This window comes from Eucyclogobius newberryi, unplaced genomic scaffold, assembly GCF_026437365.1.
Source record: "Eucyclogobius newberryi isolate DKJ021-1_F unplaced genomic scaffold, fEucNew1.0.hap1 SCAF_8, whole genome shotgun sequence".
Classification (NCBI taxonomy): domain Eukaryota; kingdom Metazoa; phylum Chordata; class Actinopteri; order Gobiiformes; family Gobiidae; genus Eucyclogobius; species Eucyclogobius newberryi.
The window spans coordinates 28125568-28144498 of NW_027316500.1; the positions used below are offsets into that span (position 1 = coordinate 28125568).

An 18931-nucleotide genomic window follows, 5' to 3' on the forward strand; every position below is an offset into this window, starting at 1 on the left:
TAAACAAAATAAACAAAATAAACAAAATAAAATAAATAAAATAAATAAAATAAATAAATAAAATAAATAAAATAAATAAAATAAATAAAATAAATAAAATAAATAAAATAAATAAAATAAATAAAATAAATAAAATAAATAAAATAAATAAACAAATAAAACAAATAAAATATATAACAACACATTTCTTGGAGCCAAATTTTGATTATAATTTTATCAAGATTTACTCACTATATCTTTAAAGGGCGTGTGACAGGTTCTGATGACTTTCTAATTTTGAAGTGAAGGTGTATAATAGTATAATATAATATAATAGTGTGTATTATAGTTTTACACCAATCGAGTAGGTATTTGTGGAGAAAAATAAAAAAATCTGTAGAAAATAACAGGAAGTGACATCACTCCAGGAACACTCATTCCATCCACACGTTTTTGGACCTTTTAAACATCCATTCCACAAAATAAAGGCTCATATTATTTTTTATTTGTCAACTTAAAAAATTGTGACATTAGATGAATTTTGGTCCAGTGGTTGCCGGGTAATTTCCTAGTGTGATGTCATCAATTCAAAACAGGAAGTAAAATCATAAACCTAAAAAAAATATATTCTGGGATAAAATATGTATAATTTTTGATGTATCATTGTAACTTTTCCTAATCTTAACTGTGTTTTAGTTCAGTTAAATCCCCTGTAATCTGATCATTATCTGATTTCCGGAGTTATCATGTACACAGCTAGATGTGAGTAATCTGATTTCTTTCCGATTGTCCACAAATGCGCCGGTTTTGACAAAGAAAATTAAACACAGACAAAACAGAACAAGAACATGTTAAAGATTGAAAGAGTAAAGTTCATTGAGCTTTGTTTTCCGAATACAACAGTTAAATCCTTCATTAACCGACACGTGTCACAGGGCGTTGCTGATGATCAGATTTCTCTTCAATCAGATCTAATCATTGGCTTATCTGAATATTAGTTATCCAATTTTTACTGGTCCTTATGTAAATGTAGTCAAAATTTACAATATTTGATGTTAAAATAGTGTGTAACGCATCAGTGCCACAATAAAACACAAATTATCAACATTAAAAGGGACAGTTTTAGTTTCAGATCAATATTAAAATGCTCAAAATCTAAAAGAATGATGACAGATTGTGACAGAATGTGACAGATTGTAACCACAGAGCAGGCAAAAGCGAAACACGTCGAGGATTTCAGTCTTGCGCAGTTTGATTGACAAATAAATTAAAATGTGTGAGTGTGTCGATCAGACTGATGGACGTGAGGTGATGTTTTACCCATGTAGGGCTTGGTCCCCGCCAGCGCCGTGGCCCGCTCGCCGTCCTTTATGATCGTGGCGATGTTGAAGTCCGTCAGGTGGGCGTGACCTGCGGCCAAACGGGAAACACGTTCAAATCCGTCCCGTGATCAAACGACGCCAATGGGAACGCATCTCGTAACGTCGCCATCTAGTGTAGCAACGGTTCGCTAATGACACGTGTCAAAACTGACCCGCTGAAGGGTTTAGTAAAAAGCTTTTGTACAGTGAATAACAATGAGGAAATTCGAATAGATTAAGAAATTATATGTCTATCTATGGTCTAGGGCTGAAAAAGGTTCATCGATTAACAGCAACTACTGTATTTTTACATAGTTTTCGCCGGAGTGCGACTTATATGTGATATTATTTGTTATTTTCACACTGACAACCACAAGAGGGCGCTCTAGGCTCTAGGCGACGCAGAAGAAGAATCGTCACTTCCTCTACCTCTGGAGTTTGTGGAGTTGTTTAGAAGTGACACAGAGGAAGAAGAATTCAATGGATTTAGTGATTTGGGGTAAAACTGATGCTTTGGTAAACTTGTTAGCATATTCTTTATGCTATAGTTATCTGAATAACTGTTCATATGTTACATTAACATACCAGACACTTACCACAGTTCTGTCTGTGCCTCATGTAGCTGAAGGTGTTAGCGTTAGCATACGTACACCTATTCACCATGTTCTCTCATCTGTTATTATTTTAAACTGCATTTCAAGAGAAAATGTCTGTTCTTGGTCTTGGATTTTATCTAATACATTTCCCCCCAAAATGCAACTTATATATATGTTTTTTCTTCTCTATTATGCTTTTCGGCTGGTGCGATTTTAACTCCGAAGTGATTTATAATCCAGAAAATACGGTAACTCATTTAGTAATCGGATACTCGTTATCAGGACTGTTTAGTGACTTTAAACCCTGCCATGTGCTGAGAGAAGAGACTGAACGGCTCATTTTCTTCCACTTCCTCTCACGTGTCAATCAGTGTGATGCATCTGTGACTGTTGCACAGTCGTCCTGCACTTACCCTGTTCGTCCAGCAGGATGTTGTCTGGCTTGACGTCTCTGCAGAAAAAACAGACATCAACAGTCACATTAGATTTCCCGTGTGTTATAGTCATGTTATAGCCATCTCGGGCGGGCCACGTGCTGCTCGCGGGGCCCCTGGGTGGAGGAGGTGTGAATTGCATATTGAGGCAACATGTTTCACACGTGTCTCTGGGAAAACTGAAACACTGCAAAAAAAGAACGGACTTATAATGTCAGTCTCTCTCTTTTTTTATTTGTCAGTTTGGATTAAGTTGCTATGATTTAATAAGAAATACAAGCGCACAACTACAACAGGCGGGACACAGAGAAACAAAAAGGAAACAAAAGTCCAGTTCATTTTGTCTGGTATATTACATTTGTCCGCTATACATTTTCAAGTTTATTTTTATTTGCATAGTAGATAGTTATTTGTTTCCAGTTCTTGTTTATCAGTCAATCTTCCAAACAAACTTCCTATGAGTTATCTGTCCTTTTCCTCTGTATGTAAGTGCGTTGCAACAATGGAATTTCCCCATGTGTGGACAATAAAGGAATATCTTATCTTAATCCAAAGATATCCATCTATTGTTTCCATTGAAGGAGTTTTATGTTCCAGAGACTCGGTGCTTTTAGGACTTATTTTGTAAGTGTTTTTGAGTGATTTAAATATGTCTTTATTCATTCACTAACCCTAACCCACATAGTCATTTAAAAAATATATATATATCTCTCTCAGGGGAGAAGAAATGTGCCATTTAAAGGTGCACAATGTCTCCATAAAACATATTTAGCCGGAATCTTCCACAGTATGACATTGACTTTAAGCAGGCGAGTCAACTGAATAAATCTAAAAAGTACTGTTTACTTGTGTAGAACTGTGAGATCTGTATACATTTATTAATTTATTAAAATCTTACTCTATCGACAAATATTCTTAAAACAAAAAAAAATAAAACAATTATAATATTGAAAGTCAGATCAAATAAAAATGAACTACAAGCTAAATAAATCTATAAATTGCTATTAATATAAAGGTCGTGTTCGTGTTGTCTCGGGTCCAGTTTAATCCTGATTTAAAACTTCGTAGTGCCGTTTCTAATCCTGGTTTAGTCTCACTTTTGATGTAAAATATGCCAGATTCAACACTCTAATGCACAGATTTCCAGTGGCTTTAACGTTTGCAGATTCACAGTTTTTGCAGTGCAGTGTGGCGTATTCCTCAGCGAAGCCTCGCCGCGTTTCCCCGCGGACTCTCGCCGCTTTTGTCGACACACGTCGGCGCCACATTCTCGTACTCCACGCGCAATTAACGGAGCTCAGTGTTGATTTAATTAAGCCTCAAATCGCCAGGCTGCTGCTGCTGCTGAGGAGACGGGGGCCCGCGGAGAGATTGACTCCTCCCCAAGGGCCCGGAGGATACGCTACGCTAAACTCCTACTAATATCGGCGGACTAAACGCTAGGAGCTGCTGCAGGGAAGGTGTTTTTTGCTAAGAGCTGGATTATTGAGCCGTCTGTGTGACAAAACTAAAGGTAAAATACTGTACGGTTTGACAAAAACAGTCTTATAAACGAGGGAAATGCAATTATTGAATGGTGAAGCACAGAAGAAGACATTTTGATGATGAAAACGATCAAATAGAATAAACCCAACGTCAAAATAATTACATTTTAGTGTGTGTACAACCTGTAAAAGAAGATTTGGACCTTTGGGTTTCATCTGTCGTTTATATTTCTAGCACAATATTCAGTGTATTATTGTCAGTTATTCGAATGCTATTTCCCACATTGTCAGGCCGCTTACAAAACCATTATGATTAAATATTTAGATCACTGCATTTAGCCTCTGTTTGAGTGAAATTAAAGGTGACATATTAGGATTTTCTGCTGCATTCAGCCTTGAACTATAATAAGTAGATTATAAATGTGCTACTTTTACTTAAAGTGACAGTTTTTTTACGATTTTCGGCCCGTTGTACATGTTAATGACAGTTTTACACCGATCGAGCAGGTATTTGTGGAGAAAACGTTGAAAAATCTGTAGAAAATGACAGGAAGTGACATCACACCAGGGACACTCATTCCAGTCAAAGTTTATGTAGAATTTACACAAAGAAACAACTTCTGACTCTCTAAACATGAATTAAACTAAATAAAATCGCTCTCATATATTTTAATTTGTCAAATAAAAACAGTTCTTGCCCAGTGGTTGCTGGGTAATTTCTTAGTGTGATGTCATCAAGTACAAACAGGAAGTGAAATTATAAACCAAACAAAATAGCTATTCTGTGATAAAAAAATGTGTAAGTTTTTTTCAAAATTCAGAATATATTCATCTTAACTGCATTATATTTCAATGAGTCGTCCGACCTGTCAGAAGAACTTTAATTCATATATTTGCGCGTGCATCTGTTTGTACATGGGTAACAAGTTTTTGTTATAGGAGTTTTTGTTTATAAGAGATCTTTTTCCTCTGTATCTACCTGCGTTGCAACAATGAAATTTCCCCATGTGGGACAATAAAGGAATATCTTATCTTATCTTAACAAAGCTGAGCAGTGCGTACCAGACATTCCCGTGTCGCAGAGTAATCCACAGAACTGGTTAGTTATTTGTGTTAATTTGTATTTTGTAATGATTTGCTGTCGTGACCTCAGAGTCGGGCCACGACACGAGCTTAAAAGATCAACAAAGCTGCACTGCGTAACATTTCCGGTTAGGAGGGCGTCAAGCGAGGAGGAGGAGAGCGTATTGCTTTGGCCTGAACGCACAATCTTTACGTTCGCCTTTCCACAGATCTGCAATAACATCTCCGTGGCGACGAGCGGGCGGCCGTAGCGCACCTTTAATTGTAAGTGCAGACTTTAACGAGGAGCTTCAGATTTGAGCCTCGCACGACGACTGTAACTGACGAGGTGAACCGCACACGCGCTCGGGCGGACGCAGAAAGAGATCGGGACGTCCTCTTCCTCCGGGACTTATTTTGCCGATCAGCTGACTGTTGCCATGGAGACGCAGATCCCACTCCTCCGGCCGGTGCGGCGCAGTAATTGTATAGTATTCCCGTGTTCCAAAGAAAAGTGCAGCATGGAGTCACAACGAGACCAGAGGAAGACGAGGATTACGCCGCGTTCAGTTTTACGTAAGACTTTATTTAGAGGGAGTTCCAAACTGTCCGAGTTTACACGTCAGGGGAGTTTGATCGACGGAAGTCAAAAGAAATTGAACAATTAATCAGTGGCTGCAAGTAAACGTATTGAAGGGCTGTTTTAATATGTATTTCACAAAGGTTTTGAGAACTATGTGGTCGACTGGAGCAATTCCGATCAACTTCTTAACTTTTCTTGTACATTTTTGGAGTGAAAACTGTCCGTACTTTTGAATGTAGATATTGTCTTTTCTGAACCTCTTTTAAATGTTGAACGTTCTAAAACGCGGTCGCTGTTCTTGCTTTACTTTGCCCCAGGTCACGCTGGAAAAAGAGCTTTCGATCTCAACGGGGTCATGAAGGTTAAATGAATAAATACATTAATAGCGTAATGACTGTCTGTGGATTGTGCAGCTCTCGGGTCAAATGCGTGGACGTGAATTGTATTGTGTGTGAAAATGTGTTTGGATTTTGGCGCTTTTGGTCAATTTTGGCGATTTTCCTTGTGCCCTTGAAGTCACAGACAGCTTTTCTTCCGTCCAAACTGCTCGACGTGCACAGGGAAGTTGCATCAAACGAGCACAAAATCAGTCAAAAGGTTTATTCCCATTGTACGTCGACAAACTCCACCAACAAGGCCTTTGCTTCGGCGATGATGCAGCAGAAAACAATGAAGAATAACATATTAAAACTAAATAAAGGCACATAAAAGGGTGTGAGAAGCGAAAATTGACTCATTGATTCAGTCAAACTCCAATCTGCACTTTTGAAGTCGGAGTAGTAATAGGATTATTTCGGTTTTGTGTCAAACCAGATTATTGCCATCCAGGGAGAATAAATAATATAGTTCGGTTAGAAACACGCGAGGCCTTTTGTGCCGCCGAGATAAGCTCTGATTGTTTACATAAATAGCGGACGGCTTTGGAAGGTATTTCCGATCAAAGCTGGACAGTGTGCGGCCGGTTATAGGAAATGAGAGGTGGAGGAGCACAATGCGAGCGAACAAAAGGACATTTTCTATCGCTAAATCTGTCTCTGCCGCCGCCGCCGTGTGCGTGAGACGCCAACGCCACTTTTAATTAGACGTGCGTTTAATCATGCCGCACGCCGCCGACGTTGTGTTCGGTTTCAGTCCTGCTCAATAATGCATGAGTGAAATAATATTTGCTTTACAGTCGGTTGGAGTAACACTATACATATACCCTGTAGTACTGGGATTCACTTTACACATCTTCAAGAGCAGAAATGGTCTTCACGGACAGACTTCCCCGGGCGATAAACTAAGCCTTTTCTTCTTCATTAATAAAAACAGAGGGATAGAGGTGGTTGTGGTCAATTCAAACGTTATAATTTATGTAAAAAATAAGCTAAAGCAGTCGTTCAACTGCCCAAAAATATTAGCAGAGCTTTTCGTCCATGTTTTTCATGATTCTTTGAACTAGGGATGGTTCGATTTGAATTTCTTTGAGCTGATCTGATAATGTCTCACTGCTGTGGCCAATAATCCATATTTGTTGATAGCAATAAATAAAAAAAAACATCTTTAGCAAGGCCAACAAATAGTTTTACACCGATCGAGCAGGTATTTGTGGAGATAATGTTGAAAAATCTGTAGAAAATGGCAGGAAGTGACATCACACTCATTCCAGTCAAAGTTTATACATAATTTACACAAAGAAACAACTTTTTTGACCCTTTAAACATTAAGTTGCTATAAAGTTGAGCTCATATATTTTTATTTGTCAAATAAATGAAAAATGGTGACATTAAATGTTTTGAGTTTTGCCCCAGTGTTTGCTGGGTAATTTCTTAGTGCGATGTCATCAATTACAAACAGGATTAGAAATTATAAACCGAAAAAATGTGCTATTCTGTGATCATTATTCTTCTATAATAACTGCATTTTAGCTCAATGACTCGTCTGACCTGTAGGGGGCACTTTACGCTGAAGTAAATATCACAAATTCACTTCAGTCAAAATTATTTATCTGGGATGTTGAATAACTTAAGTAATAGTAAAAAGTGCATAGTAAAAATAACAATACAAATAAAACTGTCTAAATAATGATCATAAACTGCCCTTTTGGAGATCATTATTCACTACAATTAGTCTCTAAAGCCACACTGAGGATGGTCTATATATTACAAACTCTATGTTCTGAGGGAATAGACTAATAAATCCACATAAACTGCAATATCCACAAGAAATTCAGCCAAAGTGAGGGTGTTTTGAACCAGTTTCAAGTGAATTCCGAGCCATCTGTAGCAGTAAAAGTGCAGCTCCAGTCTCCCGCAAAGATGTCCGCCTCGCTGGAGAAGAGAGAACAATGGCGTCTATATTTGTACACGTGAATAGACCCGACATCCTGAAACCTATAACTCAACTAAAAAAAACAACAAAGAAGCTGATTTGCTGTAATCTCAATAGAAACGTTTCCATCTTGTGCGTGAAAAGAACTGACATTTTTAATACATCAAATTGCGAGAATGAATTGTGAAGAAGTGTGGAGTGGACAGAAAATCCGACAGTATGTAATATAAAGCAGAAGTCTATTGTCAAAAAAAAAAGTCAAATACAAGAATACAGGAAATGGTTTGTATTTAAATTGGACATATTATGCAAAATCAACTATAATGAGCTTTAACCATATATAAGAGAGTTTCCTCATCATTAGTTTAATCAAAGTCGTATTTTGATTGATTCCTGGAGGTTTGAGTAATCCTGTTTTCACATTTGTACTTGCCCCATCTACTGGCTGCAGAGGGAAGTGAACACAGTTTAAGGTAAACATTAAGCTGGCCTCTCACTTCCTGGTCCCATTGCACAGTTGTACTGATCGTGATTAGACATGAGAAATTCACGGGACGAGTCGAGTCCGGTGATGATTTATGGAGTTATAAAACAGCAGAGAAGATTCTCAGAGCCACGTCACAGATCGAGAACACGGCAGTCATCCAGGAGATTCAGAACAGAGTGTTTTTAATACTCGGAGGGAGAGGACTTTCTAATCATGGTTAATCAAACTAGTGTGATGAAACCTGATGAGGTCAGAACAGGGTTAAAAGCCCCAAAAAAGTCACTTATCCATAATAAGTGCCCTTTAGGACTCTGGGTGTCACATGTAGAGTTCTAAAATGTCACTTAGCCACTCAAAAATAAAAACATAAATGTCAATGTGCTGCTTGTGCAGTTTTGAACGGCTCCAGAACTACTTTAAAGATTGAGCGCCCAAAGATCTACTTTTAGATTTATATATTTTTTTTATCATGAGTGAGATTTGAACTGGAATCTCCGGCAATGAAAACACATTATAGGGCGACTTTAATAGCCTAATAATAACGCTGTATTAAAATGTATAAACCTGCAATATAAAACTGGGATAGGAAAATGTGATAGTTATAAGAAATATCATGATCGACGGGTTGGTGACCACAGGCCCAGATTTTGATGCTGTATTAGATCAATGTTGCAGTTTACAATGATCATTTAAACTATTTAAAATGTCTCAAATGCTGAAACAAAACACATTTGCCTTTCTCAGATTTTTAGTCTCAGTATTTAACATAACATAACATAAAGTATCATATTTATTTGATTTAATAATGTATTTGTATGTAAAACCAGATTTTAAAAGGTGCACTATGCAGCTAGAACACTGTAGCATAGCATCTTACTTTCATAATTTACAGATGTTTACTTTCTCACTACAAGCGGGGTCACCTCTCCACAGATCCGACCTTTTACTTGGCCTGGCGTGCTCATCTAGACATACGTTTAACTTCTTTGGTATAGAAACATGTCCCTGTTGGCCCCTCCCTCTGCTGGCACAATTTTGGAGTTTAAATTAGGCCAAAAACAAGTGTGTGTTAGGTAAATGTAAGGTTATGGTATCCTTTATGTGTCTGTTTGCATTTGACACATCCTTAACGTGGCTGTAATCTTTCACCACAGCAGATGTTGAGCCTGGTCACAACCTCACAAGGATTTGAGCTCTTGAATAATCAGGATTGATCTGTTGAAAGAGTAAAAAGCTTCAAAACCTGGGGGAGCATTTCCTGGATTAGCCCCCCGGACAGTTTGCGATATTATGTTTCGATGCTTATTCAGGGTGAAGGAAGCGTGTTTAGTGGATGAATGGTCCCTGACACTAAATAATAATCACCACGCTGCGCAGACTGTCGATTTGTCAAGTGTTTAATCAGAGCGAGTGTTTTGAAGGAGACAGTTTCTGGCCCCTTGATGCTGGAACAGGATATCATTTGCAATTTACCCTAATTTTAAGCAGTTTGATTAGTTTACGTTCGATTATTTCCTGGGGTTCTTTCAGCGCTCCGAGGATCTAAGTTTGGAGCCTGTGAATCGATGCTCAGGCTGCAGTGTGGAGCGCTTTGTGGGTGGCACATACAAGCGGCGCTATTTAGAGTTTTATTTTGTTTTTCGGACAAATAAATAACGCACACCGTATTTTCCGGACTATTAATCGCACCTTTTTTCATGGTTTTGGCCGGGGTGCGACTTATACTTATATTTATACTTATATACTTATACTCCGGAGCGATATTATTTGTTATTTTCACACTTGCAACCGCATTTCATACTCCAGTGCAACTTATATATGTTTTTTTCTTCTCTATTGTGCATTTTTTGGTGCCTCCAGTGCGATTTATAGTCCGGAAATACGGTAATTGTTTTTATTTTTGAATTTTCCCAGGTGCACTGTGTGTTTTCCCTAAAGATCTTATGTTCTCCATGTTATCCGCTTATTAAACCTATCAATCTCGCCTGTGTTTTTATTTTGAAATGCCTTGACGTTGGCTCACCTCTCCACAGATCTGACCTGTTTTCTGACGTAATGTTGCCGTGGTATTGAAGCTACAAAAGCGCACATTTAAACAACACTTACAAATATAATGCGACCCAGGGCATCTCGCCAACCGCATGCAAGCCGTTCATATACTCGCTTATACGCAGCATCTGCCGCGTTATTGCTTTGGTCATTAATCTTTATGATGAAACTGATTTCTGGCGGTCCATAAATGCTGAAGTTATAATCCGAACCTCTTTTGCTTTTCTCTGAGAGGGCGCTTTGTTGGCATTTTTTACCACGAGCATGACAAGGTGCAGTTGTGGCTAGAATACTACATGATAAACTGCCAGGAGAAAGTCCCTTAGAGGCCGATGTGCTGAGGTGGGATGAAACGCAGGTGGATTACTCGACACCCCACGGTCACAAAAGATCACGTTTATTACGGGGAAATATGAGTGCGTTTTGGCCCGAATCTGTGTACGCTTTAGGAAAAGACGCTGTGACTTTGTGCCTCTTATAAATGACACCGTTGGACTGTTCCCTTGACATCACAAAGGACTTTTCTGCCTGTTTCAAGTTCATTTTGGTTTTAAAATTCAGCCCAGATTTATAAAGTCGACAAACATTCCAACAGACGAGATGATGAAAGAGGAGAGGTGACACCACGTAACCTTGAGGTGAGCTTTTTGATGTGAGAAACTGGAACTAAGAATTAACTGACTGACGCAAGCTAAACAGAAAACAGTGAAATTGCAGTAAAAAGTTTGGCTGGTCAGCAATTTTTTGAGCATTTTCAGGACATTGTCAGCGTGTTCTTGGGCAAGACACTTATGATTGTGTCAGTGATTGGCTGTGAATGAGGCGTTAGGTAACAAAAAGTTAACAAAATATTAGTATCTTAAACTTCTTAAATATACTCATCACTTTATTTTATTTTTTATTGATTTAAATGTAAAGGACACATTATATACAAATTTGGCTTTTGTTTTTTTTTAAACATGTCATAACGTTGGTCCCTCATCACAAAACACACAAAGCTTCATTCAGGTTTGTTTTATTAATCTTGTTTAAGAAGTCCTTCTCCCTCAGAGCCTCAGAAAACACACTTTAAAGTTTCCCAGAGTTGTGACGTCAAAAGTAGTGATCTGTTTTAGGTCCTTAAATCATGGCCATTATTTCTGTCGGGAAACCGCGCTTATTAAAACTGCTTGTTTTAGCATGTCAAAGAAAGTTAGCTTTTGTTTATTTTTCACATGATCCCCTCTGCTCCCAAAAAAAATAACTCAATAGCATGTTTAAAGTCTAAATAAAGTAATATGTGTCCTTAAAAGCACTTTTAGCATAGCTTGTCAATGTGTTCTACGTTCATATCTTTTAGTAAACCACAAACGGCTTGTTTGTGGGAAGAAAATTGCATAATTACCAAGAATGTGACCTTGTTTAGAGCAATGCACCGCACTGAAATTAAATTACATGGTTCCTGACACGAGTCAAGGACGAGAATCTAGTTTAAGTTGCTCCAGTTTGCAGAACATGAAGTCTGAAACTTTTAAGTGAGGCTGGTGACCCACTATAGTCCATGTTATACACGGGATGAACACTGGTGATCCACTATAGTCCATGTTATATACGGGATGAACACTGGTGACCCACTATAGTCCATGTTATATACGGGATGAACACTGGTGACCCACTATAGTCCATGTTATATACCGGATGAACACTGGTGACCCACTATAGTCCATGTTATATACGGGATGAACACTGGTGACCCACTATAGTCCACTGTTATATACAGGATGAACACTGGTGACCCACTATAGTCCATGTTATATACAGGATGAACACTGGTGACCCACTATAGTCCATGTTATATACGGGATGAACACTGGTGACCCACTATAGTCCACTGTTATATACAGGATGAACACTGGTGACCCACTATAGTCCATGTTATATACGGGATGAACCCTGGTGACCCACTATAGTCCATGTTATATACGGGATGAACACTGGCGACCCACTATAGTCCATGTTATATACAGGATGAACACTGGTGACCCACTATAGTCCATGTTATATACAGGATGAACACTGGTGACCCACTATAGTCCATGTTATATACAGGATGAACACTGGTGACCCACTATAGTCCACTGTTATATACGGGATGAACACTGGTGACCCACTATGGTCCACTGTTATATACGGGATGAACACTAGTCCATGTTATATACGGGATGAACACTGGTGACCCACTATAGTCCACTGTTATACACGGGATGAACACTGGTGACCCACTATAGTCCACTGTTATATACGGGATGAACACTGGTGACCCACTATAGTCCACTGTTATATACGGGATGAACCCTGGTGACCCACTATAGTCCACTGTTATATACGGGATGAACACTGGTGACCCACTATAGTCCACTGTTATATACGGGATGAACCCTGGTGACCCACTATAGTCCACTGTTATATACGGGATGAACCCTGGTGACCCACTATAGTCCATGTTATATACGGGATGAACCCTGGTGACCCACTATAGTCCACTGTTATATACGGGATGAACCCTGGTGACCCACTATAGTCCATGTTATATACGGGATGAACACTGGTGACCCACTATAGTCCACTGTTATATACGGGATGAACACTGATGACGCACTATAGTCCACTGTTATATACGGGATGAACACTGGTGACCCACTATAGTCCATGTTATATGCGGGATGAACCCTGGTGACCCACTATAGTCCACTGTTATACACGGGATGAACACTGGTGACCCACTATAGTCCATGTTATATACGGGATGAACCCTGGTGACCCACTATAGTCCACTGTTATACACGGGATGAACACTGGTGACCCACTATAGTCCATGTTATATACGGGATGAACCCTGGTGACCCACTATAGTCCACTGTTATACACGGGATGAACACTGGTGACCCACTATAGTCCATGTTATATACGGGATGAACCCTGGTGACCCACTATAGTCCACTGTTATATACGAGATGAACACTGGTGACCCACTATAGTCCATGTTATATACGAGATGAACACTGGTGACCCATTATAGTCCATGTTATATACGGGATGAACCCTGGTGACCCACTATAGTCCACTGTTATATACGGGATGAACACTGGTGACCCACTATAGTCCATGTTATATACGGGATGAACACTGGTGACCCACTATGGTCCACTGTTATATACGGGATGAACACTGGTGACCCACTATAGTCCACTGTTATATACGGGATGAACACTGGTGACCCACTATAGTCCATGTTATATACGGGATGAACACTGGTGACCCACTATAGTCCATGTTATATACGAGATGAACACTGGTGACCCACTATAGTCCATGTTATATACCGGATGAACACTGGTGACCCACTATAGTCCATGTTATATACGAGATGAACACTGGTGACCCACTATAATACTGTATTTTCCGGAGTATATGTCGCACCAGCCAAAAAATGCATAATAGAGAAGAAAAAAACATATATAAGTCACACTGGAGTATGAAATGCGGTTGCAAGTGTGAAAATAACAAATAATATCACATATAAGTCGCTCCGGAGAATAAGTATATATATATACATATACATATAAGTCCGGAAAATACGGTATATGGGATGAACACTGGTGACCCACTACAGTCCACTGCTATGTAAACGCAAAATTAACGTATTTTCAGATAATTTGCGATTGGATAAAGGCACCACAAACACATTTCGCTTTCGTTAATTAAACAGAGAAGAGAATTATAGTGATATTAACCATAAATTAAAACAACAAATCATCGTTTTGAAGGGAAAACCGCTGAGTTTGGCGAGTCTAGAATGTTATCATGTCGTTCCCTTCATTTTCGAGTGTGAAATCGGAACCAGGAAGAGTCTATTTTTAAAGTGAGCTGTGAATGAACCTCTGTCTAAAGCCACAGTCGAATTGATTCAAACTAAAGCAGCTGCAGATGATTTCCTGTGTGTGGGCCGGGGGGAAACGTGCTGCCTTATAAGGTCATTCGTTTATATTGTGCGTGGGACGGACTCATTAGAAGAAGACTGTAATGTATTTGTCATAATTGTGCAAATTAGAGAGAACTATCAGGGAACTTTGCTTTTCCCCCCACAATTTGCTTTTAAATTAGGGTGTTTTAGTGTCCATAAAACATCCAACTCTTTAATAAGGATTTTCATATAAAGTACCGTATTTTCCAGACTATAAGTCGCACCATCCAAAAAATGCATAATAGAGAATAAAAAACATATATAAGTTGCACTGGAGTATGAAATGCAGTTGCAAGTGTGAAAAAAACAAATAATATCACATATAAGTTGCCCCGGAGTATAAGTATATAAGTATAAATATAAGTATAAGTGGCACCCCGGGCAAAAATATAAAAAAAAACAACGTTTTGTCTGTGCTAAAAAACTCAAACTTAAGTAAATAGAGATTGTGGGACTTTGTTTAAATGTGTTTGTGGGCCTTTGTGGCTGATGTTGTAATAGTTTCCATTTTAACACATCTAAAGAACGTCCTACACGTGGTTCAGGCACGTCCAAACTATGGCCCCGGGTCCAAATGTGGTCCGAAAACCAAATTTGTATGTCCTTCAGGCTTCTTGGAGGATTGGCCCTAACAGCAAGAATTTATTTGTCATTTGGAGTCAAAAACACACGTGAAAGACATCAACAAAAACCACATGAGCAATGGACTTAATCTACTTGTTATGAGGCAAATATGAGGCGTTTTATCTATTTATCATAATTGAATCACTTTCTGCACTACATATGTAAATTCAACTGTACATTTCTGTACATAGTAAGCCTATTTCTATTCTTATTTTTTTTCAACCTTTTAGCCTTTTGTTATTTTTATCCCATAGGAAATTTAAATTGTTTCTCTTTTTGGCTTATATAGGTTGTTTTATCATTGTTTTTCACTGTTTTATGTTGCGATGTATGTGAATTCTGTTCATTGAAAATAAACCTTTTTCTGATTCTGATTCTTTTGCGGTTCTGAGCCTGGATACAAATCTTGTGGCTCCGTCTAATATGTTGCTTTGTAGAAACAGGAGTGTGTGAAAACCCAAGCGAGCAGCACAAACGCCGCACAGAAAGGTCAAGAACTGAACCCCCGACTGATGCAAGAGTATCATTACTTATGAACCGGTCAAGTGCAGGTCTATATAGTCTTCTTCACCTGTGTATGATGTGCTGGCTCTGCAGATAGTCCAGCGCCAGAGTCATCTCGCACAGGTACTGTCTGACAGCTTCCTCTCCGAACTGGACGTTCTGCTGCAGGTGGTACCTCAGGTCTCCGCCCAGAAGCAGGTCCACCACCATGAACATGTCCTCCTCATCCTGGAACGAGTACCTGGGACAAGGGAGAGGGGGGGAGGAGCAGAGTGTCATTTTTACAGCTGAATTAAAGGTGTGTGAGCCGACATCGAAGAGTGTTAAACCTAATTAAATGAGTCCTTGCAAAAACTACGCAACACTAAACACGTGAACGAACCTCGTACAAACCGTATTGTCTTTTTTCATAGTTTTGGCAGAGGTAAGACTTATACTCCAGAGCGACTTATATGATATATTATTCGTTTGTTTTCACACTGACAACCACACCTAGAGGGCGCTCCAGGCTCTAAGCAGAAGAAGAATCTGCACTTCCTCTTCCTCTGGAGTTTGTGGAGTTGTTTAGAAGTGACACAGAGGAAGAAGAATTCAATGGATTTAGTGATTTGGGGTAAAACTGATGCTTTGGTAAACTTGTTAGCATGTTCTTTATGCTATAGTTATCTGAATAACTGTTCATATGTTACGTTAACATACCAGACACTTACCACAGTTCTGTCTGTGCCTCATGTAGCTGAAGGTGTTAGCGTTAGCATACGTACACCTATTAACCATGTTCTCTCATCTGTTATTATTTTAAACTGCATTTCAAGATGAAATGTCTGTTCTTGGTCTTGGATTTAAAAAATAAATATCCCCAAAAAATGCCACTTGTACTCCAGTGCGACTTATATATGTTTTTTTCTTCTCTATTATACATTTTTTTGGCTGGTGCGACTTATACTCCAGTGCGACTTATTCTCCGGAAAATATGGTAATCCGCCGCCCATTATCACATGGGCCCCGTGCATAAACCGTGTCCCTTTTTCATCGCTTTAACAGCCCTGAAACGGCGTCGTGGAGGTCGTCCGGGGGAATTAAACGTGACAACAGCAGTTAGGCCTGACGCCGCTTAATTGAAGGCTGCTTTTGGTCCACTAAGCATTTTGTCAATCAGGATTACTCATGGTGCACGTCAAATTAAACCAGGCCTCTCGGTGAGCTAAAGGGAGGATCGGAGGGTCGAAATGAACAAACACAGCCGCAATAAATCTATAATTAATCTGCTAAATAAAAGCAAAGTACTGTAAACCCATAGGAGTTGGATAATCAGCTTAAGGTTTACAGAGGAAACCGTAAAGTGTTGACGAGGCGTTTTGATGGTTTGAAAGGCAAGTTTTGAGATTCCGCACACAAACACAAGTTCTCTCAGGTTCATCCACTGTAGGCAGTTTTTGAGCGTTTCATATTTCAGGTTGTACAGCTTTAGGCTCAATGCAAAACTTGCTAACGCATATTATCGTGATAGTAATAGAGCTGCTCTGACACAGCAGAGCCAAGAGTTACGGTCAAAGCTTGGGTTTTTATTAGGTTCAGGAGCAGATTGTGGATAAGGTTGGGAAAAGGATTTGAGTTAGTTAACAAATGTGTCACCTACTAGCTTCATCTCATCTTACACCACAAATAAACCCGTAAAAGTTCCAAAATATCATACCGTATTTTCCAGACTATGGAGTATAAGTCGCACCCCGGCCAAAACTGTAAAACAATAAGGTGCGACTTATACTCCAGAGCGACTTATATGTGATATTTATTATTTGTTATTTTCACACTGACAATCACAAGAGGGCGCTCTAGGCTCTGAGCGACGCAGAAGAAGAATCTGCACTTCCTCTACCTGAGTTTGTGGAGTTGTTTAGAAGTGACACAGAGGAAGAAGAATTCAATGGATTTAGTGATTTGGGGTAAAACTGATGCTTTGGTAAACTTGTTAGCATGTTCTTTATGCTATAGTTATCTGAATAACTGTTCATATGTTACGTTAACATACCAGACACTTACCACAGTTCTGTCTGTGCCTAATGTAGCTGAAGGTGTTAGCGTTAGCATTCGTCATGTAGCTGAAGGTGTTAGCGTTAGCATACGTACACCTATTCACCCAAAAAATGTGACTTATACTCCAGTGCGACTTATATGTTTTTTTCTTCTCTATTATGCATTTTTTTGGCTGGTGCAACTTACAGTCCGTAAAATACTGTACTTTAGGCCTGTTTATAGCAACAAAGGTTCACACACACATGAAACTACTTATCTAATATCTAATCTAATAATATATATTATCTAATAATTCTAATGGTAATAAAAACCTGTGTGTAAAACGCAACAATGCCGTTCTGCTTCTTCTCACATCGCAGCCTCGACAGTTGCCTTGTTTCGACTGAGATATTACACTGCTATTCCTGGAACAAGAGCAATAAACCCGTTTTACTTTCTCATCAAAACTGTGGAAAAACCTCATCAATGCCTTCGTTATCCCGAGCCCCACACAACACAGCGGACGAGCGCGAACCGCTAATTGCACCAATTTCAGACCAACACCTGCAATTTCCTGGCCCTCTATGAGTTTGGAATCGCTCCGTGTTTGGGCTCAAAGTGAAAAATCGTGCCCAGATTGGCTCGGGGGCTAAAGCGAAAGGCGTTTTGCCACGCGGCGCTTTCCCCCTCGCCCTGAAACATCGGGGAGATTAATTGCAGAAATGGCCTTGACTGGCGTGTGATGGCGCGGATGATGGAGCGGAGCAGGATGGATTGAATGTGCAAAGACGAGTGCGATGCGTCCCACAGACCTGAGAAAACAAGTCCAAAATCTGTCAAAAACATCGTTTACGATCAAGAGGTGGATTAGGTCGAGACTTCAGACGGAGAACGGGAGGAAACGTTCATCTATAATTCTAGTTCGACACAATCCAAGCATTTGAGGAAACAGTTTGGGAGTAAAATGTGTTTGAAATCTGATTTATGATTCACGAGTTCATGGAAAAGGACAGACATAACTTTTAAATAATGCAACGACATAAAGAAACAACAAATAAAGTCATGTTTGAAAGTAATGTGCAAGAAACACACAGTGGGAGGAGTAAACAAAAACTCTTAACATGTTGCCAAAGATATTACTCAATTAGTATTCTTTCTTTCTGTATGAATTTTCTCAAGTTACTCAAGTAGATGTAACTGTATTTGAATAATTTTAGTTTGAGCTTTTAAAATGTGTCCATCTCTAGATTTGACCAAAACTTTCAGTGTCTCAAGAACTTTGATACTGAAAATACAAATGTTTCAACACCCAAATTAGGATAAAACACTCTTTTCTTAAACAATATAATGTAGAACCGACACAAAAGAATAATGTACTAGCGCGTTATACAGATCAATCATTCTACTGACTTCAGATTTGCCACATTTACGCGATTTCT

At 39.1% G+C, this 18931-nt stretch overlaps 1 protein-coding gene across 1 annotated transcript in view; it reads right to left on the minus strand.

Moving 5' to 3' along the window:
• The window catches only part of LOC140351024 (serine/threonine-protein kinase 32C-like), a 238271-nt gene that overhangs the window by 17723 nt on the left and 201617 nt on the right, over positions 1–18931 (minus strand). The window contains exons 4-6 of the mRNA XM_072436658.1: positions 15544–15717; positions 2350–2387; positions 1300–1389 (exon numbers count right to left, since the gene is read on the minus strand). Coding sequence (XP_072292759.1) covers positions 1300–1389; positions 2350–2387; positions 15544–15717 — 302 coding nt within the window. The remainder of the gene's footprint in view (positions 1–1299; positions 1390–2349; positions 2388–15543; positions 15718–18931) is intronic.